Source organism: Trichechus manatus, unplaced genomic scaffold (genome assembly GCF_000243295.1).
Source record: "Trichechus manatus latirostris isolate Lorelei unplaced genomic scaffold, TriManLat1.0 scaffold00164, whole genome shotgun sequence".
NCBI lineage: Eukaryota > Metazoa > Chordata > Mammalia > Sirenia > Trichechidae > Trichechus > Trichechus manatus.
The window spans coordinates 5,306,356-5,329,795 of NW_004444100.1; the positions used below are offsets into that span (position 1 = coordinate 5,306,356).

The window sequence follows — 23,440 nt, forward strand, 5'->3', positions numbered from 1 at the left end:
AAAAAAAAAATTACTGTTTATCTGAAATTCAAGTTTAACTGGGAATCTTGTATTTTATCTGGCAACCCTAGCCCTGGCTTTGGTCCGAATGGGTGGCCAGGAATGCTGTGTCTCTGTAATCACTAGTGTTGTTAGCATCCCTGTTTTACTTTGCCAGTCCATGGTTCAACCCAGGAAGCTCTGGATCACCCACAACACTTGCCTGATCGCCTCTACACTAGGCTAATGAGGCATGATGAGTAAATCACTCTTCTGCATGCCTGGAAAAGGTGCAGGTGTTTAGTCAAGATTCTTCAGGAAGCCCAGCAAATTAGGATGCTGTTACCATGGTGTCTGGGCTGGCAGAACCAGGGAACAGATGCTGCGTTTTTCATGACTCTTTTCCTTTATGTGATAGCCCGCTTTCTTTTTGGATAATAAAGATGCTTGAAATTCCTCAGCTTTACCATCGCAGGTCATCAGGTTTCACTCATGAGTGTTGAAACACTTCTTAGATTGACCATATCTACCCTCTACATCACACACACCAGTTGCCATCGAGTTGACTTCAACTCATGGTGATCCCATGTGGGTCAAAGTAGAACTGTGTTCCATAGGGTTTTCAGTGGCTGATTTTTTTAGAAGTAGATAGCTAAGCCTTTCTTCTGAGGTGTCTCTGGGTGGACTCAAGCCTGCAACCTTTTGGTTAGCAGATAAGCACGTTAACAGTTTGACCATCCAAGGACTTCACCTACCCTCTACAGCAGGAATATTTACCCTTTCTTAGGTCACAGACCTGTATGTAAATGTGATAACTATAGTCAAAAATTTTGTGTATACACATTTTAGGGCTTCACAAGCTTGCCTATGAACCCCAGTTAAAAAATTCCTGATTCATAGCACAGGAAAGAAAATGCTAGCTTATGGGATGTGGTTACTTCATTTGCTCAGGGTGTTAGGGTGATCTCAGGGGATGTTCTCTCCTCACTCCTGTTAGTAACTCTCTTGTCATTCCCAAAAGAAGGGCCTTTGGCCATGGAGGTTCTTCGTTTATGTCCAGCATAGACAGTCCTGTGAAGATTTCTGGTCTCAAGGCCGGTTCTTCAAGCAGACGAGAGAATGGGATGATTTTCTAGTGAGTTTGAGGTTCCTCTTGAACAGCCCACCTGCAGCTGGCAGAAATGTCTTGGTTGCAGCAGAGGTAATCTAGGCTGTTGTAGACCTGGTCCCATTCTCCTACTCTCAAATCCCATAATCCAAGTGACGTGGCCTCCATCCTAGGGGTGGCGCTTGCTTCCTGCTTCTCCTTTTGGGTTGCAGAGGTAAGAAAGTAAATTGAAACAATTCCTTCTGGGCTTCCAGCAGTTTGAAGAAACAACCTTGGAAAGAATTGAATATCCAAAAGTATCTAAAGGAAAGGAAAATGGAAAGCCTGTTGAAGAGAGGAGAGATTTTTGAGTAAACCAGAAAGCCCTCACAAAAGGATTCTACTTGACTAAAGAATGACAGACATGGTTTTTACTTTTCCAAGTGCATGGTGATGGATGAAAGTCTAAAGTTGGCTAAGACAAATTAGAACCATAGGAACTCAGTCTGGAATAGAGCTAACCTGCTACCCTGTGCATGAGTCTTTTATAACTGATTTTGCATTGTGTGGCTGTAGTCATAAAATACAGCAAAACCTCTTTAATTCATACTAATTTGGAGATTTGATGATCATTCCGAATAATAGAAATTTTAATAAATGTACATTTATTAGTCATTTATGCAAAATAATTAAAATTAGGTTAATTTACTGAATAACCGTATTAAAAGGACCTGTTTTAATGAATAGGATAAGATTAACTTGTGATTAAGATCAATTACATGAAAAGAAAAAAAAAGATCAATTACATGTAAATAATACTTGAAAACCAAAAGATATTGTTCACAATATCAATTTGCTTAACTAAGCCATTCTACCTACTTAGTGGAAAGGTAAACTTCAGTCTGAATTCCCAGCACATCCCAAATTAGTATAGTCCAAATTTAAGGAGGTATTACTGTAAGCACAATTTGCTTCTGCCTGTGCCATCAAAATGGTCATCCAAGGATAAGATTTACATTTCAGTTGAACACTCAGTAAACATCGCAGTGATTTTCTTTTAGGTCTTCTGTAGCTAATTTTTCTGCACTTTGTTAAATAATTTAATCTCTTTTCTGTTTAAGGGATTTAAGGACAATGTCTATCGACAGAGAAGAAAGTATTTTGTGGATGTGGCCATGGGTTATAAATAGTAAGTACCTGTGTAACTCTTTCTTGCAACTTGTCACTGGCTAGTTAAGAAAAAACACGTTGCGTTCAACAGATTTGTCTTCTCTTCACTTTAACTTTTGGAGGAGGCAGGTATGAACCATTTTAAACACTTGCCAAGTCTGTAAGCTTTAAATGTCAACCTTGATGTTTGACATCCTGGTATAATTGTAAAATAACGAGCCCTGTGGGCCCTGTGCCAAGTGCTACATTTTCACCATTGTTTTTGCAGCTCCACTAAGGCAAAGATCCATTTTTGTACACTTTGCAGGACCTGGAAAATGTGTTTTAATTTTACTTTTGACTTGACTTTTTTGTAACCCCCTTCAGTGTCCAGCTTCCCCAGTGAAAGTAGAGGATTCAGCAAGAATGGTGAAACAGCCGTAATAGAAATGTGTTTGCTTTAAATGGAAAGGGAAACTTCCTGTAAGTTGGAGGGTTTATGGACAAGTTTCATTTCCTATCCTGGATCAGGGATGGGATGAGAGTGGACAGTCTTGAGACTGGGGCAAGGACTGTGCATAGTGCACAGTGGTAAGTGGCAGTGAGAGGATGCATCTGGGACAGGCAATAACATAGTGTGTTGACTGCAGGCCATACCTAGGAAAATGGAGTGAAGTTAACCTTCTGTGTGTTCTCTGCTCACTAGTATAACTTATAGATCATCATGATGCTCTCTGTCCTTTGTCTGGTATGTGATTAGCTACAGAGTTTTGTCATGAGAACAACAAGTAAATACATACCTGGCAGAGGAAAGATTCTTCTTACTCTAGTTGAGACTAGTTGAGAAGCTTAACTGTTTTGCAGGGCAAGTTTGTTCCTGGTGAGAATGTAGGACATTCTCTGTGTTATGGAGGTTAACAATGTTTGCTTTTTTTAATTTTTAAAATAGTTTCCTAAAGAATATGACATCACCACCACCCCCAGTTGCTGTTGAGTCGACTGACTCATAGAGACTGCACTTGTGTCAGAGTAAACTGTGCTCCATAGGGTTTTCAATGGTGACTTTTGAGAGGTAGATTGTGAGGCCTTTCTTCTGAGGTGCATCTAGGTGGATATGAATCTCCAACCTTTTGGTTAGCAGTATGCATGTATGACATACATAATACGACACCAAAAAAAAAAAAAAAAAAAAAACCCAAATTCTTTCCCATTGAGTTGCTTTCAACTCATGGCAACCACACAGGTGCTTAACTCCAAGTGAGAGGATTCCTCATTGCACCTGTCATTGGACCAATCATTTTCTCATTCCTAACTTCACTTGGTGCTTTGTGCTCTCCCCTCCCTCCACCTAAGCCCAGGCATCCTCCATCCTTTCTTCACCCTGTTTAGAATCATGAAAATCAGGACTTCTTCGCACATGACTCTACTGTATCTACTCCATTCTCATCTCCTCTGCTCCAAGCAGCTCCTTCAGCCTCTCCACAGTGACTTTCTGCCCCCTGACAATGTAAGTGTGCACAGCACGCCCTCATCCCAGCCTAGCCTCATGCCAATATTTTAGCCTCAGCCCTACTGCTCACTCTCTCAGTATTTTCCAGTCACATTGCTATGAGGGCACTGGTACTCTGATGTGCTGAGCTCACTTGTTCACATCAGGCCCTGGTAAGTCATTGTGAGCTATAATACTGGCTCCCCCTGGTTCACAGGCCTCCCCATGGAAACAGGTCATGCCTGCATAGATGGAGATTTGGCAGGGATGTGGGCAGGGCAGGCCTTGGGTCATCACCTGTCTAGGATATGGTGAAAGCTCAGTGCCTGGCAGAGCCTTTTTCCTTAGATAAAACAGTTCTGGAGAATTATGTATATACACATATAGATGTGTATAGATAAAACTACATATCTATGTATGTATATGCACGTGTGCATGTATGTGCACACATGTGTATATACACATATGTACACATGTTATACATACACACATACACATACATATATATACCTATATATACGTGTACTATGGATATGTACAACTCTGTATACCAATATACAGATAGGTATATACACATACATACACATGTACCTATATACATATGTGTAGACATACATTCATGGCACATATATGTATACATACATGTATACACACACATATAGAGAGGATTTTGTCAACATAGTGATTAAAGGACTAGTTCAAATGTTGCTATTGTGGTGACACTAATAAAACAAAAACCCAAACCTGTTAGCGACCCTATGGTGACATGAATAGAATTGGTATGTATGAGGCAGCCAGTTTCAAGGAGCATTGAGAATAGGGAATCTTTTGGTTTTAAAGAAAACCTATTTATATGGAGATGAGAGAAGAAAAGCACATAGTCAATATGATGGAGGGTGAAGCTCTCAATGTTAACCAGTTTTCATTTGCCACCTTCCCACAGGTAAAGAGTGGGATTGAGGAAAAAGGTAGAAGCTAGGGGGTGAAATTGGTGGAAGTGTTATACAAAGAAGGGCTGGAGGGCTAGGGAGTGCTCAGGTTCCAGAAACTGGCTGTCAGTAGCTGACATGTTCAGCTTGGGTGGCCATGTACACCTATTCCAAATTTCAACCTAGTCCCTTAGATCAGAAAGTTTCAAGCAAAAGGACTGGGCCTTTTGCCTGCGACGGGTTTGAGCCATCCATTGGACAGTCTGACTTGGAACAGAGAATGTCATCCCACATATAGGCATAAATTGGAGACAGCAACAGATTAACAGGTCTATAGCAACTAATCCAATTCCACTAATGAATAAGATTTTTAGCCAGGTAAGATCTGGCAGCCAAGAGGTCAGACAAGAAAAATCAAATCCTTCATGAATCTTTACTTTTTGTAGCTCATCTTTTACATATTTTACCTAATGCTGGTTGTGGCAACCCCTCAGAGGCAGGCCGGCCAGGCTTTTGAGACAGTGTCCAGATTTTTGGAGAAATAAGCGACAAGGCGTCTCCATGGTCCCAATAACTGGGTTAATACACCAACGGCTACTCCTCTTCTCTCATCTATATATAATTTAAAGGGTTTTTGATAATCTGGCAGCCCTAGGGCTCGGGCTTTCATCAACTGGGACTTTAAATCACTAAAGGCTCGCTGACACTCAGGAGTTGATTTGACAGGATCTCTCTCCGCCCCCTGAGTAGCCTGATAGAGAGGTTGTGCCAGGACTCCAAAACTGAGAATCCAGATGCAACAGAAACCTGCCATTCCTAGGAATCCTCTGAGTTGTTTACATGTCTTAGGAGGGGGTAGGTGACAGATGGTTTCTATCCTTTCAGGTAATAAGCGCCTTTGCCCTTGGGAGATGAATAAACCTAGGTATTTTACCTCTGTGAGGTTAGCTTGTAACTTTCCTAAAGACACTCGGTATCCAGCCTTGGCCAAAAAATTTAAGACAGTCACAGTATTTGTAACAGAGTCTTCTTCAGGCTTGCTTCCTATCCGGAGGTCGTCCATATATTGAAGGGCCACTCCTCGGTTGAGGGGAGGTAACCACTGTAGATCTTGGGCCAGCTCTGTTCCAAAAACAGTGGGGGAGTTCTTAAACCCTTAGGGTAGCACAGTACAACAGAGCTGTTTCTTTCCTTTGTCCCTTTCCCATTGAAAAGCAAAGATTAGCTGACTCTTCACAGCCAGTGGGATACAAAAGAAAGGATCTTTTAAATCCAAAACAGTAAAATGAGTACAGGAAGGCAGGAGAGCTGATAGTAAGGTATATGGGTTCGGGACTACCAGGTGTCAGGTCTTCACAACTTTGTTAACAGCTCGCAAATCTTGAACAAAATGGTAATCACTGGTCGATGCCTTCTTCACCAGCAGAACAGGAGTGTTGAATGGGGATTGGCACTCTCACAACGGTCCCCACTCTAGATATCGAGTGATCAGTTCCTGCAGTCCCAGACGGGCCTCAACTCTCAGTCAATATTGTTTACTCCAAGGAGGTATGATGTTGGATAACAGCTCCACAGTCACAGGGATGACAGTCCAAGCTCGTCTTATTCGGTCATTGGCCCAAATCCATGGGGCCACGGCATCAACCACTCTTTGAACTGTGGGTGAGACAGATGCCGGGGATAGCACCAGATGGGTGAGGGCTAAGAGAGTTGCTTGCACTTTCCAGGCATTTGCCGGTGGTACTGTCAGAGACAAGCCTTTTTCATCAAAAGATATTTCAGCATGGACTTTACTTAGGAAATCTCACCCAAAAGGGGGCATTTAGGCATGTATAGAAACTGGTGGGATAGCTTATTTCTCCTATTTCACAGTCCATTGGCTGCAAAAGGATCTAGTCACCTCTTTTCTAGTCACCCTGACAACTTGACTACTGCTGGTCAAGGCAGTCCCTTTAGGCTTCTGGGTGAGTACCGAGAAGGCTGATCCAGTATCAACCAAAAAGTCTGCTGGCTGTCCTCCTACTATAACTTTTGCCAGGGGGTCGGTAGGGGGTAAATCAAAAGTTGTCTTCCCAGTCTCCATCATTCAGAGTCCTCCACCTGTTCTTTTGTAATTCCTTGAAAAAGCTTCTCCCCTCTTTCAATCTTGCCCAGCCCTTTTCCAGTCTTTCTTCTGGGACACTCATTCTTCCAGTGTCCCTCCTCTTTGCAAAATGCATACTGGTTTTTCTTTAATCAGGGCACGTCCTTACCTTGGTCTTGTCATCTTCTTCTGATGATCCTAGAGCAGCGGCCAGTAGATTGACTTGTTTCTTCATGTCCTGATCTTTTTCTTTCTTTTTTTCAGCCTGTTTTACCTGATCTCTGTTGGTAAAGATTTTAAATGCAATTTTAACTAATTGAGTTAAAGACAGATTCCCTAGTCCTCCTTCTACCATCTGCAATTTTCTTCAAATGTCAGGAGCACTCTGCTCAATAAAAGTCATACTGATCAGAGGGCCATTCTGGGGCAGTTCAGGATCAATGTTTGTATACTTATGAAATCCTGTCGTGAACCATTCTAGAAAGGCTGATGGGTTTTCTTCCGATCCCTGAATGATCTTCTTGATCTTACTAAAGTTTATCTGTCTAGGTGCCCCATGCTTTAGCCCATACAGGAGGAACCCTTGGTAAGCTGTGAGACTCCATCTACCTTCTGCTTTATTTGGGTCCCACCTTGGCTCCTTAGCCCGTACCACTTCATCTGCTGGTACTCCAGCTACAGCCCCTTCCTCATTGTATTTTTCTTCTGCCTTTTCTTTTGTTTTTGCTAAGACCATCTGTCTTTCTTCTATGGTGAGGAATGCATCTAATAAAGTCTGACAATCTGCCTGTGTAGGATGGCGGGTAGTGAAAATGTGAAAAAAACGTTGAGTCATGGCATGTGGGTCTGACCGATACTCTGGAAGGTTTCACTTCCAATCGTGCAAATCAGAAGCTGGGAATGGATTACGGACCCAAGTCATCTGAGGTGGCCCTTCTGGAGCAGGGCCTGGCACCTCCCAAAGTGGGTAAAGCCCTCCTGGGGAAACTGGGCCGAATTGTGCCCCACTCCTAGTATGGGGTGGGGAGACCATATCTGTCCCACCTCCTCTGCCCCCCTTTAATGCCTTCCCATCCTCATCTTCTGACACCATCAGGGAGGGGTCATGAATGGTGCTGAGGGGGTTTTTTGAGGTGGGGGAATGAGAAGAACATCCTCTGTTTCTTCAGCTCCTACCCCATCATCATCATTCGCCTGCACGAGAGGGGCTAAAACAGGCTTTATCCTTTTTTTCTCTTGCCATAATGTCATAAAACATTCTACATACAGCTTTTCATCTCACTTGTTAGTTCAAGTACAAAACAGATCAAGCTGCAGAATAGTACCAAAATCTCTAGAACCGTTTACAGGCCACTTGACCGCATTGGGGAGCTGGTATTGAGGCCACACCTGATTACATAAACTTTTAAGACTTCTCTTAGTTAGCAGATCCCACCCAGAGTAAGTCCAGTTAGAAAGAACAAGACCTAATGGACTCTTAGCTGGAACCTTACTACCCTGGGTGCCCATTTGCAAAGGGGAACCTCACCAGTCTCTCGTTCAACCTCACAGGACCTAGTCACCCATTCTTGGAGGGAGTCTATGAGAATTGATGCCCCTGCAGCTTTTACAGAGGGTTTACCACCCGATGCCCACTTACCGACTATGGCCAAAAGAAACTTTCTCACTCTGTCTGGAGCTCACTGCCATGGGGTCCTCCCCTGTCACTGGAGCTCTGGGCTACCACAGGTTGAGAGACTTCCGCAACTGGAGGAGGGGTGCACCTTCTTTCTTCCCAGGTCCTTCCCAGGGGCTCGGTCCTTAGGGAGATGGAACCAGGGCCTGAGTAATTCGAGCCCCACATTGGGCGCCAAAATTTGTTGCCCAATGAGGGTTCGTGCCCTGAAGCAGTAGAGCCAATGAAATATACTCCTAGTCAGAAATAGAGAGAGTTTATTTAGAAGGTGGTCACCAAACAACAATGCATGCTGTCTCTAAGGGGTCCCGAAAGGCAATTTTACATTAGAGCTTATATATGATTTTTACGAAGGTTAGAAGTGTCTTTGTAGCATGCAGATGGCATGGCTGGATGAGTTATTTATTATAATCACAATAGACTCCTTATCAGGCTAAAGATATACGTGCCAGATATCTGGGCTCTAATCTTCCTCTGGGGGGGGGGGTCGTAAGTCACAGGTGGCTGGACAGAGCAAAACGAAGTCATTAACAAAGGTATGTGGAAAGGAGAAGGCAGACAAAAAAAGAAAAAAAACTTATAGGTTTATCATGCCATGAGTTATGTCAAGCTCTCAGTTGCCCATTTTGAAAGGAGAAAACATGCTGTGGAATATTAGGGTTACACAGGGGCTGGTGCACAGATACGAACAAATCCCAGGTGGGCCTTGGCCACTCTCTCCAGTTTGTTAAGCAGTAAGTAATGTTTCCTTTTACCTTACAGAAAATAAAGATGTGATTCCTAATTGAAATCGGTATTTTTCTAGTGCTCATGGCTTTCTGAGTGAGCAAAGGAGAAAGATGTCAATAAATAATTACTTAAAATAAGCTCATTTAAGTGGCTGTTGGCAGTCAGCTATCAACCGATTTTCCAAACCAAAGCTCGAAACCACTGGTCTGTGGAGTAGATTATTTGAAATTGGGCCATTCCTAAAAAATCCAGCATGGGATGTCTCTGCAAATATAGACTGGTGATAAAATTAGGGACTATTCTGACATGGGGAGAACAAATCAATTCCTTGCCATACTTAGTCAAAGTTTCCTGGACCCTGAGGAGAAGTCAAAGATGTGGTCAGAAATATTGAAGAAGGTAGACCACAGATACTTTTGGGCAGTAGCAGGGACTGGCAGGATGTAGTTTGAGGTGACTCAAGGTAAGGAAAAGGAAAATAAATGAAATACAGAATAATATGTACTGAAACCACAGCCAACAAGCCTCTGGGGGATTAATGTTGAATACTGTATTTTGTATGATAGCCTTGAAAGAATAAAGCAGGGGGAAAGAATCAACACAAGCAGAGAAAAATAAAAAAAAAATCCACTCTATGATGAAAAAATAGCAGGCTCAAAGTCTGTATTACCATGAACCCAAAATAGGAGAGGGAGCAGGGGAAGTGTCAGCATGCTGGGAACTGTCGATAGATGCCACTCAGGTGAGTTGCTGATTGACAGTGCTGCTGAGAAACACGATTGATTACCCAGATGCCTGCAGCTGCCCGCAGACATGCTTGCCCTATGTGGCCGGGAGTGGCGGGGGGGCCTAATTGCCTCACCAATAATAGCAGAGGAAACATTCATTAGTGCAAATATCATTCTCCATAGAAGACCTGAGAATGAATGCTCAGGATGAAGAGGGCACTGTTTCTCTTCAAGAGATCGTCCAACATGCTGATCACACCCCGTACCCAACACTCAAATAAATGCAATTCTAGTATAAACAGAAAGAAAGTACCCCATGATTAGATAATGTGATGTGTCTACAGACTTGGAATTCAGAGACAGTGGAAGTGTGTGGGGGCGCTGATGGCATGTGGAGGAAGAGAAAATTATGACTGTGATGTTGTAGCTGTTAGGTTTGTCTGAAATGATCTAGTTTTCTGTCATTGGCACCTTCATATTTTAACCTTGGCATTAGCTTTGCTGCATTTCTGTGGATTCCACAACTGCTATATTGTTGGGAAAAATCAGTAACACATTTTTTTTTAATTGACTGGAAATAAATTTTTATTTGGGGGCTATTATAATGATTATTTCTCAACAATATGCATGCATATTTAATTTAATTATACTTTTGTTGGGGGCGGTGGTAGTTATTTCAATCCATTTTACTCTCTTGGAAAGAGGCCCTGAGCACTGACTTTAATTATGCCACTCTTATTTGCTTAAATTAATTTTGAATATTACTATGATTGTGTTTTGTTATGAATGTACTTTCTCCTGGTTGAAATTAAGGTGGCACATAAACCTCATGTTCTTCTCATGGAGCTGCTTCCTCTTTGAATTATGGTTTTTTTAAAAAAATAATTTATTTTATATTTGTTGTTGTGGTTGAGAATATACACAGCAAAACATACACCAGTTCAACAATTTCCACATGTACAATTCAGTGACATTGATTATATGTCTTTGAGTTGTGCAACCATCCTCACCCACCTTTTTCAAATTATTCTTCCCCCATTAACGTAAACTCACTGCCCCCTAGGTTTCCTATCTAATCTTTTGAGTTGGTGTTGTCAATTTGGTCCCATATAGGTAGATCTTAAAAGAGCACAATGCTCAAGGCAAGCATTCTTTACTAGTTAAACTGAACTATTGTTTAATTTTAAGGAGACTTCAGGGGATATTTTTGGTTTAAAGTGTAAAGATTATCTCAGGGCAATAGTTTCAGGGGTTCATCCAGCCTCCGTGGCTCCAGAAAGTCTGGGTTCCTTTAGAATCTGAGATTTTGTTCCACATTTTCCCCCTTTTGGTCAGGATTTTTCTATAGAAACTTTGATCAAAATGTTCAGTAGTGGTAGCCAGGCACCATCCTGTTCTTCTGGTCTCATGGCAAAGGGGAAAGTTGTTCATGGAGGTAATTAGCTACACATTCTATTTCCTCCTCCTATTCTTGACTCTCCTTCTTCCTCTGTTGTTCCAAGACAATAGAAACCAATTGTTGTGCTTTAAATGGCTGCTCGCAAGCTTTTAAGACCCCAGGCACTACGCAATGAACTAGGAGATAGGACAGAAGCACTAAACACAGTATTAGGCCAATTAACTGGGATGTTCCATGAAACCACAACCCTAAGACTCCAAACCAAGGAACCAAATCCCATGAGGAGTTTGGTTGTACATAAGCGGCCTCAGCAGCTATTCTTTTTTTTTTTTTTGGCATTGTTATAAACATATCACACAACTTTAGCCAATTCAGTTTTTTAAAAACGTATACAACTTATTGACAGCAATTACATTAATCAACTGTGCAACCCTACCCTTAATCGAAGTGATTTTTCCATCACCATCAACTGATGGAATCTGAAATGTAAGTAGGTAAATGCAAATGTCAATAGGCAAGGTTAACAAGAGAATTTCAACATATTAAAATTTTCTACCTAAATCGAAGTTGGGAAATTTCCTAATTTGCCACAAAAGATAATTTGATTTCAAATTCAGGAACCAAAATGGTTCTTTAACATCTCTCAGCCTCAGTTTTCTGCTCTGTAAAATGGAGATAATAATAGCTCCTCTACCTGTCTCCTGGGAGTATTTTAAGGGTTAGATGAACTAAATGGAGCATTGTTCTTAATGTTCTTAATTATTGTCTTTACCAGTAACAGTGACAGAAGAATCTAGAGCAAAGACCTGGGGTTTACTCAGAACCCCGACCAACTTGGTTGCTTTTGCCCCTTTCTCTTTAGGTCTGAGAGGCAGTGTGTGGAACTGTTAAGAGTGTAGAAGTTGGAGCTGGACTGCCTGGGGACCTAATCCCAGATTTACCATTTACCACATGAGTAACCCCAGGCAAATTATTTAAGTAATTTGTACCTCAGTTTCCCTATCTATAAATGGAGAATAACTATACTACTACTTTATAGGATTATTATGACAATTAAATGAAGTAATATATTAACAGCACTTAGAAAGCTGCATAGCAAGTGCTGCATAAGTGTTTGCTAATATTATTTTTTTCGCATCCTAACTGCTCGTTTTTGTCTACCCTCATGCTCCAACCCTCCCTTTTTTTTTATTGAGATGATATTCACATAACATAAAACTCACCATTTTAAAGTGAAAATTTCAGTGGCATTTAGTACATTCACAACGTTCTGCAACAACCACCTCTATGTAGTTCTGAAAGATTTTTATCATCCCAAAAGGAAACCTGGTACCCATTAAGCAATTACTCCCCATATCTGCTTCCCATCAGCCTCTGGAAAATACCAGTCTGTTTTCTGTCTCTATGGATTTAGCCATTTTGGATATTTCATATAGATGGAATCATATAATATACAGCATTTTGTGTCTAGCTTCTTTCACTTAACATAATGTTTTTGAGGTTCATCAATGTTGTAGCATGTATCAGTACTTCATTCTTATTTGTGGCTGAATAATATTCTATTGTATGTATATACCACAATTTATTTATCCATGTATCCATTGATGAACATTTTGGTCTAGACCTTTTTATTACCCTTTGGTTGCCACCCTTCTCCACTTTCCTTGGCCAAAGCTTTTTTTAATCTCTGACTTCTTTTTGGCTTTTATACTGTATTAGTTATCTATTGCTGTGTAACAAACTATCCCCAAATTCAGCAGCTTAAAAGAAAACATTTACTATCTCACACAGTTTCTGATGGTCAGGAACTGGGGAGGAATTTAGCTGGATGATTATGAATTAGGATTTCTTGAGAAGCTGGAGTCAAAGTATTGGTCAAGGATTCTTGACTGGGGCTGAAGAATCTGCCTTTAATATGCTCACTCACATGGCTGTTGGCAGGAGGCTTCAGTTTGTCTCCTTGTTGACCTCTCCACTGGGCTGCCCGAGTATTCTCAAGACATGACAGACGATTTCTCTAGATCAAGTGATCCAAAAGAGAGAGCAAGTCAGCATATGCAATGCCCATCTCTTCACAAAGACCATCACTTCTGCTGTATTCTCTTGGTCTCCCAGACCAAGCCTGATACAATGTGGGAGGGGACTATACAAGAGTATGAACACCAGCAGGTGGAGTTCATTGGTGCCCATCTTGGAGGTTGGCTACCACATGCACTTAACTTTTTTTTTCCATTTTATTTCTTCAAGACTCTCCAGAGAGTGCCAGTGCGTTATCTGCAGAACTAGTCCCTGTGAAAGCAGAGGTAGCATGGTATAGTAGAACATATGGTCGAATGTATAGGCTTTGGAGCTAGACAGAACCTGGTTTGAATTCCCGTTCCACCACTTACAAGTTCTGTGACTATGGGCAGCGACCTTGTCTCTTTTGAACTTCTGTGCCCTCACCTTAAAATGGGGACAATACCTTGCATGGTTGGGAGGATTAACAATGATCACAGGGCCCAGAATTCTGACTGGCACAAGGAGGTGTTGATATCAGTGATAACTATGATTATTCTTGCCATCTGTTAAGTAATGTCAAAGAGAAAAATCTCTGAGTAAAAGTAAAGGCAAAGAGTTTTGAAGGAAAAACAATTGATGAATTGTGCAGCACAGAGCGAAACCACAATGTGCTCCAAAGCTCAGACAGTGTAGGGGGTTTTTATACAGTGAAACAAGTACGTGACCACAATCATATCTTGCTTAAAATTAGCTATTTCTTTTTTTTTTTTTGTCTATTGTTGTAGTTTAAGTAAAAGTTTACATTTCAAGTTAGCTTCTCATACAAAAATTTATACATACATTGTTATGTGACCCTAACTGCTCTCCTTATACTGTGACAGCACACTCCTCCTTTCCACCCATGATTTCCCATGTCCATTCAACCAGCTCCTAACTCTCTCTGCCTTCTCATCTCACCTCCGGACAGAAGCTGCCCATTTTGTTTTATGTATCTACTTGAGCTAAGAAGCACACTCTTCAGGAGTATCATTTTATGTCCCACAGTCCAGTCCAATCTTTGTCTGAAGAGTTGGCCTTGGGAATTGTTTTAGTTCTGGGTTGACAGAGAGTCTGGGGGGCCATGCTTTCCAGGGTTCCTCCAGTCTCAGTCAGACCTTTAAGTCTGGTCTTTTTATTAGAATTTCACTTCTGCACCCCACCCTTCCCCTGCTCCATCAGGGACTCTCTGTTTTGTTCCCTGTCAGGGCAGTCATTGTTAGTAGCCTGGTACCGTCTAGTTCTTCTGGTCTCAGGCTGATGAAGTCTTTGGTTTATGTGGCCCTTTCTGTCTTTGGGCTAATACTTTCCTTGTGTCTTTGGTGTTCTTCATTCTTCTTTACTCCAGGTGGCTGGGACCGATTGATGCATCTTAGATGGCCACTTGCTAGCTTTTAAGACCCCAGATGCCATTCACCAAAGAAGGATGCAGAACATTTTCTTAATAAACTTTGTTATGCTAATTGACCTAGATGTCCCCTGAAAGCATGGTCTCTAGACCCCTGCCCCTGCTACTCTGTCCCTCAAAGTGTTTTACTGTATTCAGGAAACTTCTTAGCTTTGGTTTAGTCCAGTTGTGTTGACTTCCTCTGTAGTGTGTGCTGTCCTTCCCTTCACCTAAGATAATTCTTGTCTATTATCTAGTTAGTGAATAACCCTCACCCTCCCTCCTCACCCTCGTAACCATCAAAGAATATTTTCTTCTGTGTTTAAACCATTTCTTGAGTTCTTATAATAGTAGTCTTATACAAATTCACTCAGCCTAATGCCCTCCAGATTCTTCCATGTTGTAAGATGTTTCACGGCTTCATCGTTGTTCTTTATCATTGCATAATATTCCATTGAGTGAATATACCATAATTTGTTTATCCATTCTTCCATTGATGGGCACCTAGGTTGTGTCCGTCTTTTTGCTATCGTGAACAGCGCTGCAATGAACATGAGTGTGCATATCTATTCATGTGGTGTCTCTTATTTCTCTAGGCTATATTCCAAGGAGAGGGATTGCTGGATTGTATGGTACTTCTATTTCTACCTTTTTTAAGGAAGAGCCAAATAGATTTCCAAAGTGGTTGTACCATTTTACGTTCCCACCAACAGTGTATAAGTGTTCCAGTCTCTCCACAACCTCTCCAACATTTATTATTTTGTGTGTTTTGGATTAACACTAGCCTTGTTGGGGTGAGATGGTATCTCATTGTAGTTTTGATTTGCATTTCTCTAATGGCTAATGATCATTTCTTCATGTGTCTGTTAGCTACCTGAATCTCCTCTTTGGTGAAGTGCCTGTTCATATCCTTTGCCCATTTTCTAATTGGTAACTATGTTATTTCTGAACCTGACATTTCTTAAGCTCATCATGTGCTTTTGTGATACACATCTGTGATAGCATTTTTCCTAGAATTGTCTTGGACCTTCTTCCTGGAACACATCATGCAATGGTCATAAGAACAATTTCCACATCCTTGAGTAAGCATAACCACATTTTTTTCTCAAAAAGGTATTTTGCAGGAAACAGTGGAAAGTTACAGGGGTCAGAAGCTGCATTCTCAAAGCAGAAGTTAAACTCATAATCAAAATGGAGTTTGGTTCAGACCTAAGTTCAGCCATCTTTTCATGTCAGGCATCTGAAAATTTGGATTACTCTCACATAGTAGCTAACAGTTCCTTGCTTCCATATAAGCAATTGTTAAACACATTTAAAACTAGTAAAGAGTTTTAAGGAGTTTGATCCTTAAAGAGTGAAGGATTAAGGAATTTCAGGCTCCATGGTGGGCTAGGCTATAAACCTGTTGCAGTTGAGTCTATTCTGACTCATAGTGACCCTTATAAGACAGAGTAGAACCGCCCCATAGGATTTCCAAGGGTGTAAATCTTTACAAAAGCAAACTGCCACACTTTTCTCCCATGGAGGAGCTGGTGGATTCAAACTGCCGACCTTTCAGTTAGCAGCTGAGCGCTTAACTACGGCTCCACCAAGTCTCCTTTGGGCTGGGCTATAGGAGGTTTTAAAAAATTGTGTGCGTGTGTATATGTATGTGTGTGTGCATGAACGTGTGTGTACTTGCATGCCTTTCACTTCTGCATAAATCATTCACATAGCTTGCTTCTTCCATCTGAAAAATTGACCCTCTCTAAGGCCTTCTGAGGCCAGTGAGTCTCAGTCAGATTAAGGTTGGAGGGTGCAGGGTGGGGCTGGGCCACATTGGGCCCTGAATATCTGATGGTAGTAGAAATGTTCATCATTTGTGGACTTCTCAGTTTGCGTATTCAGGTAGTTTTAGCTTCCTTACGTCCAATTCCTGCTATGTGGTAGGCACCATGTTGAATGTGTCACTTGTGTTCTCTCATTTAACATCAGAATAAGCCTTTGAGGTAGGTGCCATTATTGTACTCATTTTGAAGGTAGAGAGACATTAAGTAACTTACTAAAGGTGACACAGCTGACAGTGTCACCTGCATAAACACCAGTTGTTGGTGCTTTAATTTCTCTGAAATGGAGCAGTAAATTGAAAAGCAGAACAAAACCAAGTACTTGTAACACTGAGATCATTTCCCAGACCACTCAAATGATTTCTGAAGAAGGTCACTTTTGGGGGTTTCAAGAACACCTCTCCTGTACAAGCTAAATATCTTCCTCTGCCTAAGAGGCCACACCTTTTCTTCTTTTGTTCTGAAGCGGCTGTTGCAACTTCCTCTTGACATTGGTGGTATCATACGCAAATTGAAAACAAACAACAGCAACAGAGCTAAATGACTTGGTGGTTTTAAAAGTTATTCTGCTTTTTACAGAAAACTCATTGCCTTTGAGTAGATTCCAACTCCTAGCAACCCTATGGGACAGAGTAAAACTGCCCATAGGGCTCCCAAGGCTGTAATCTTTACAGAAGCAGACTGCCACATCTTTCTCCTGCAGAGCGGCTAATGGGTTTGAACCACTAATCTGAAATTTCAGTTAGTAGCCACGCATTTAACCATTGTGCCACCAAGGCTCCTTCTCTTTATATAAGTGTCAGCATATTTGAAATGCACAGTTCTGTGAGTATTTAATACACTAAGGTTTTATGGAGCCAAGACTCAAAAACCAGCCCCATCTGACTCCAAGGCTGAGCTGTCTCTTGCAGGTTGCTGGGGACATCTGCCTGACTCTGGCTGCATAGTAGAACCATGTCCCAGCCCCGAGTGGCAATTTTGCTCTGCTCTCCCAGGCCCCACGCTCTTCTCCTCCCACTTGAAGCCTGATTCTCATGGGATCTAGAGTGAATGGAAATAAACACAGCTGTGCTGAGGTTGAAGAGCAATTGCCAGGGATTTGCTGCTCTCTGGCTTTTACTAGCCTATTTATTTCTTGATTTTTTGATTTATAAAATTGCACCCTTTGTGATTCATTTGCTCTGAGTGTAAGTACACAGCTAAACAGAGACTATACAGCAAAACAGCCCCAAACGAGGACTAGCATATTTGAAAAGGGCAATCACCAGCCCAGCAGGCACAGTCAGTTTGGGTGAGCTTGTGAATATTCTACTTGGCTCCATCAGAGAGAGATTTTCTCATTCAACACTGGGTGGTGAGGATTCTAACCTTCCTTCCCCCATCAAAGCAGAGAAGGACACTTTAGCCATGCTTCTTCCCCTACCCACAGCCCTAAATACCATTTGATATCAGTAGGAAGCCTGCTAAATAGAGATTTGATAATGTGGTATGTATTTCAAGATGCTTGATTAAGTAAGTAAATACAGAATTGCTGTGCCTTGGAATGAACATACTGGACTTCCAAGCCAGCATCTCACTTCTCAGGAGGTCTTCTCAGTTTGCTCTTTCGCTAGATGACTCTGTAGGATTCAGACACAGGTCTGTAAAGAAGGAAGGAGATGGACAATCAGAGACGGTGTTGGCTCCTGACACTGAGTACAGCTGTGTTTTAACACCCTGCCTCTCACCTAAAAGTGCCCAGTACGGTGCACTTTGGAGGCTTCCCCTACGCACAGGTAACCATAACAATTTAGCTTTCCTTTTGAGCTGGAGGATTACCGACGCTGGGTTTTTCCTAGGAGGCATTTGCAATTATTGCAACTTGCAGAAAAATAACTGGGTGGCTCCACCTCTCCACTTTTCTAGAAATTTCAGTTGACCTTAGCATTTCTCATTTCATGCGAGGAGAGGCATGATTTATGGATCCTGCTTGGTTTCAGAATGTAGCTTAAAGGAATACATTACTAACGGGTCGTGAGTGCCACATTACCTATTTTTAGATAGGCGAATGTTAACTGGAAACATAACAAATAGAAAGTGGAGGAAGAATGGGCGGGAAGGCTATGCTATCTTAACAGGGAAAGAACTGAACTGAGGGGTTGCAGGTTTTTATCCTTAATGATGTTTTCTTCGTCAGTTTCATTGGCAGATGGTCACCTTGATGAATTGTGGGCTCTAGTGTGATGTGGAACTAAGCTTTATTATTATTTTTCCTTTTCTACCTTTCGAGAAGAGGCACCTTAGAAGGCATATATGTTTTCTCCTCAACGAAGCTAATTTTATCCCATTCCATTATCCTCCATTGATTTGCTTTCCCGGTTTTTGAATGAAACTGAGATATATGTGGCTGTTTGGATACTTTGTGACTCCTGCATAAACGCCAGTTGTTGATGTTTTAATTTCTCTGAAATGGAGCAGTAAATTGAAAAGTAGAACAAAGCCAAATATTTGTAATACTGGGGTCATCTCCCAGATAACTCGAATGGTTTTTGAAGAAGGTCACTTTCAGGGTTTCAAGAACGCCTCTTTCATAGAATCTAAATGTCTTTCTCTGCCCAAGAGGCCGTGTCCTTTCTTCTTTTGTTCTGAAGCGGCTGTAGCAACTTCCACTTGACATTGGTGGTATCATGTACAAGTTGAAAACAACAGCGACAGAATTAAATGACTGGGGTCTTTAAAAAGTTACTCTGCTCTTTACAGAATTCTCAGCACATTTGAAATGCGCAGTTCTTTTAACTATTTAAAAGACTTCAGTCTTTATGGAAGAATCATTTTCATGCCAAATGTTTCTCTCTACCTGAAGTTCAGCTCAATGGCAGAAAGGAAGTGAGCCTGAGAGTTGCAAAGAAAGACAAAAGGGAAAATTGATTTGGAAAAGGTTTCTCCTTTTCATTCTTTAGACTTGGTGGGTTTTTTAGATGCGTGTGAATGCCTCAGTAGGATGTTGTCTGATTATAGCATGCTCTCACAGCTTCAGAAAACATTAATGCGGTGTGGCCTGGTATCACTTACTGACAAGGACAGCAAATGCACCAAACTCTAACGGGTTTCACAGGGAATGAGGCATGGGTATTTTTACTTTAAGATGATTTCCACAAACATGAAGGATTAAAATTACTTCTGCAAGTCCTGTCTTGAGAGGTGAATAGATTTATACAGAACAGCGCTGTTGTGTCATCTCCCAACCCATTCCCAACCTGCAGGGAAGTGATGGAATTTTATTTATTTTTGTACACCTGGAGGAAGGAAGCCAACTATATTGAGTGCCTATTACGTATCAGGCACTGGCCCACGTGCTTTATAAATGGCACCTCATTTAATCCTCACATTGTTGTGTAGCAGTATCATTCCCTCAGTTTCAAATGAGGAAACCAAGGCTAAGCCCCATGCTGGGTGCATATTGGGTTTTCCATACCTACACCGAGGTGTAGTGGTTAAGAGTGGGGTCTCTAGAGCTAGTCTCCCTGAATCCAAATCCCTGCTATAACATTTTCTAGCTTTTTGATCTTGGACAAATTACTATGTCCATAAGCCTGAGTTTCCTTAGCCATAAAATGGAGATACTAACAGTCATTTAATCACCCTATAAGGTGAGCATTAGGAGTCCCTGGTGGTGGAAATGGTTAAGCTCTCAGCTACTAACTGAAATGTTGGCAGTTCAAATCCACCCAGAGGCACCTTGGAAGAAAGTTCTGGCAGTCTACTTCCAAAAGGTCACAGCCATTGAAAACTGTATGAGCGCAGTTCTACTCAAACACACAGGGCTGTCATGAGTCGGAATCGACTGACGGAAACTGGTTTGGTTTTTGATTTCAGCTGAGTGTTATTTGATGTAATTCATGTAATATACTATTATAATTATTATATTGTATTTTCCAGTTAAATGGATGAATGAATAAATGCTATCATTAACTTTTGTAGGGTCATCTGGGGTAACCATATTCCCTCACTCACCATTGAAAAAGGTCAGGACCCAGTTGGTCCCTGTTGGGCTAAGATGCAAGATGTATTGGACTGAATTGAGAGCACTTGGAGTTTGTTAATGAGTCCTAGCTCTGAGTCTCTTCAGCCTGGTGTCCTGAGATTGCTGGCTGTCGTTGGTGACTGGGAATTTTAGCTCAGTTATGTATTGTGTTCTTTGAGTTCAACCTCCTCGTGTATGTTGAGCATGCACGTATCGATGGATGTTAGACTCGTTGTTGCTGTTGATATTTAATTTCATGGCTGTTTTCGCAGATGAAAATTACTCCTCTAGAACGTGAAGAGGGCTTTCTGCAAGGTGAGAAAATGGTGGGAAGCCCTATCCTGTGGAGCACAGGACAAATAAAAACAAATAATTTCCAGAAGTTAAATCTTCACTCCCCTCAAGGCTCCCTAGGTGCAGTAGTTTATTTTCATTATGTCTCTTGTAAAGGCAGCACCAATATTAACAATGTGAACAAAACAAACTAACGTTTTTGTTTGCTACCATCTGAAAGCTCCTTAGGGCCCATAGACTCATTTGTGAAAATTTATGTGCGCAAAACTCATTTGCAAAAGCAAATAAAATATGTGATCACAAATGCACTTTACCTGACTGGCCTAGGGGACTGGCTGAAAATGTGTTTGTGCATTTACGTGTACTCTGTGGCATGGCTAAGCAGACATGGGGCCTCCAATCTCTTCACCAAATGAGCCCCCATCAAGCCACATTAAGATGACTTGTTGGAATAAGTCATCTTGGTATAACTCAAATGGTTGATAAGTAGCTATATCATTTGTGAAGTTCCTTTTGTGAAAAATAGAATTAAATTACTGTAACCTGTGGCCTTGAAGATATATTTGCAAGTTTAATAATTAAGATGTCCTGCTGCAAGGAATATCTCTATGTTTAGTCAGATTTGGACTTTCATGTCCCTTTGGGTTTATACATGCTGCTTTCTTTTCTAGTAAAAATTCTGGCTACAAGTGTGACTGGGTAAAGATGTCCAGACAGGTGCCAGGAAACCTGAGCTAAGAACATTAGAAAAGAGAGAAGCTTAAATGTAAAGTAAGTAGTACATAGGGATAATTGAAAGTTACCAAAAAAATTACTAAAATTTCAGTCTCTAGAGTTTCTTTCTTCATAGCTATTAAAATATATGTGGCAGGGATGAGCTAAAACCCAAACCAAACCCCTCTGCTGTCTAGTTGATTCTGACTTATAGCGAGCCTATGAGCTAAGACACACATCTCCCTGACTTTCTGATATGAAACTATATTTTTTCTCAACATTTTAATGTATGACTTGTGTTAGGTGGATTGGTTGATTTATTAATTCAACAAATATTATTTACCGTGTATCTATATGGTCTAAGCTCTGCTATGGGTACCAGGGATACAGACATGACCAAAATAACTAAAATCCCTGCCCTCAAGGAGGACACATTCTAATGGAAGGATAGATTCGGTGGAGTAATATTTTGAATATTTCACTTGTTTTTTTTTCCTGGTTATTACTGATCATATTTTATTATAGTTATTGAGTGTCCTTTATGGTCCACATTCTGAAGTGTAGTTTTATCAAATGCAGGAGTCCCAGACTTTTTTCACAGACTGTCAGAAATCAGTAGAAAAAATAACATTTGCTTACCAGCAAATTTCGCTGGAAATCATCTACTCTGATTAGGATTTTTTTTTACTGACTGGTGGCAACATTTTTGTAAAGTCTCAGAGGTATAAGCGACCTTCTTGTTGAACAATTATCCAATGTATGGCCACCTCTGGAGATACTGGAGGCCGGCAATGCTGTTTCACGACAAGTGGTACCAACCAGCTGAGTGATGTTACAGGTCACTGGCTATGAGGATGAGACAGTGTCATCAAGTAGCGACGGAAATTTCTACACACTAGTGTGTCAACTCAATGGTGAGAAGTGTAACAAATGCTTGGTAACAATGAATAGCAAATTTTGTGAAAGATGAATTTATTTTTTTAATTGTACTTTAGATGAAGGTTTAGAGAATAGTTTCTCATTAAACAGTACACATATTGTTTTATGACAATGGTTAACAAACCCATGACATTCTTTCTTTTTATTAGATCAAAGTCAAGGTTATGCTTACAAAAATGTTAGAATAATGCTGATCTTACTCTCCTGTATTCTTATGTGCTTTCTTGGGTGGGAAGGAAAGGGGATGAATTACACTTGTTGTTGTTGGGTTCTGTCAAGTCAATTCCGACTCAGAATGACCTCATGTAACAGAGTAGACTCCCACGTATGGTTTTCCAGGTTGTAATCTTTATGGAAAACCTGGAAAGTCTGGTGGTATAGTGATTCAGAGCTACGGCTGCTAACCAAAATGTCGGCAGTTCAAATCCACCAGCTGCTCCTTGGAAACTCTATGGGGCAGTTCTACTCTGTCCTATAGGGTTTTTATGAGTTGAAATTGACTCGACTGTAACGAGTTTTTTTTTTTCTTTAAATCTTTACTTAAGCAGATTGCCAGATCTTTCTTCTGTGGAGCTGCTGGGAGAGTTCGAACAGCCAACCTTCCAGTTAGCAGCTGAGTGCGTGATCATTAAACCACCAGGGCTCCGTTCCCTGGAGATTATGCAGAATTGAGGGTGTGCTCATTGAGGAGCACAGCTCAGGTGTCACATAAGTCAAGAAGGAAAAAAGATAGGGACCTCCTGCCTTGATATTCCCATAATCTTTCTCCAAAGGCCCTGTCCAAACCCTCAGAGGAGCTGCTAATTGCTAATGAACTGCAAAGTTGATGGATTTTGCATTTCATCTTTTCTCTGTTCCCTTTTGCAACCCCCAGGTGGAAGTGTCAATCAAGAGAGACAGGCTTAAGATGAGGAAGGAGAGAAAAGATGAGGCAGAGAGGGACAGTCTATTCCAGGCAGATAAACAGTTCTTGTAGGTGAAGTGTCTCCTGCC

At 41.2% G+C, this 23,440-nt stretch overlaps 1 protein-coding gene across 1 annotated transcript in view; it reads left to right on the forward strand.

Moving 5' to 3' along the window:
• The window catches only part of TPH2 (tryptophan hydroxylase 2), a 132,836-nt gene that overhangs the window by 10,300 nt on the left and 99,096 nt on the right, over positions 1-23,440 (forward strand). Inside the window, exon 5 of the mRNA XM_004386453.2 lies at positions 2,188-2,255. Coding sequence (XP_004386510.1) covers positions 2,188-2,255 — 68 coding nt within the window. The remainder of the gene's footprint in view (positions 1-2,187; positions 2,256-23,440) is intronic.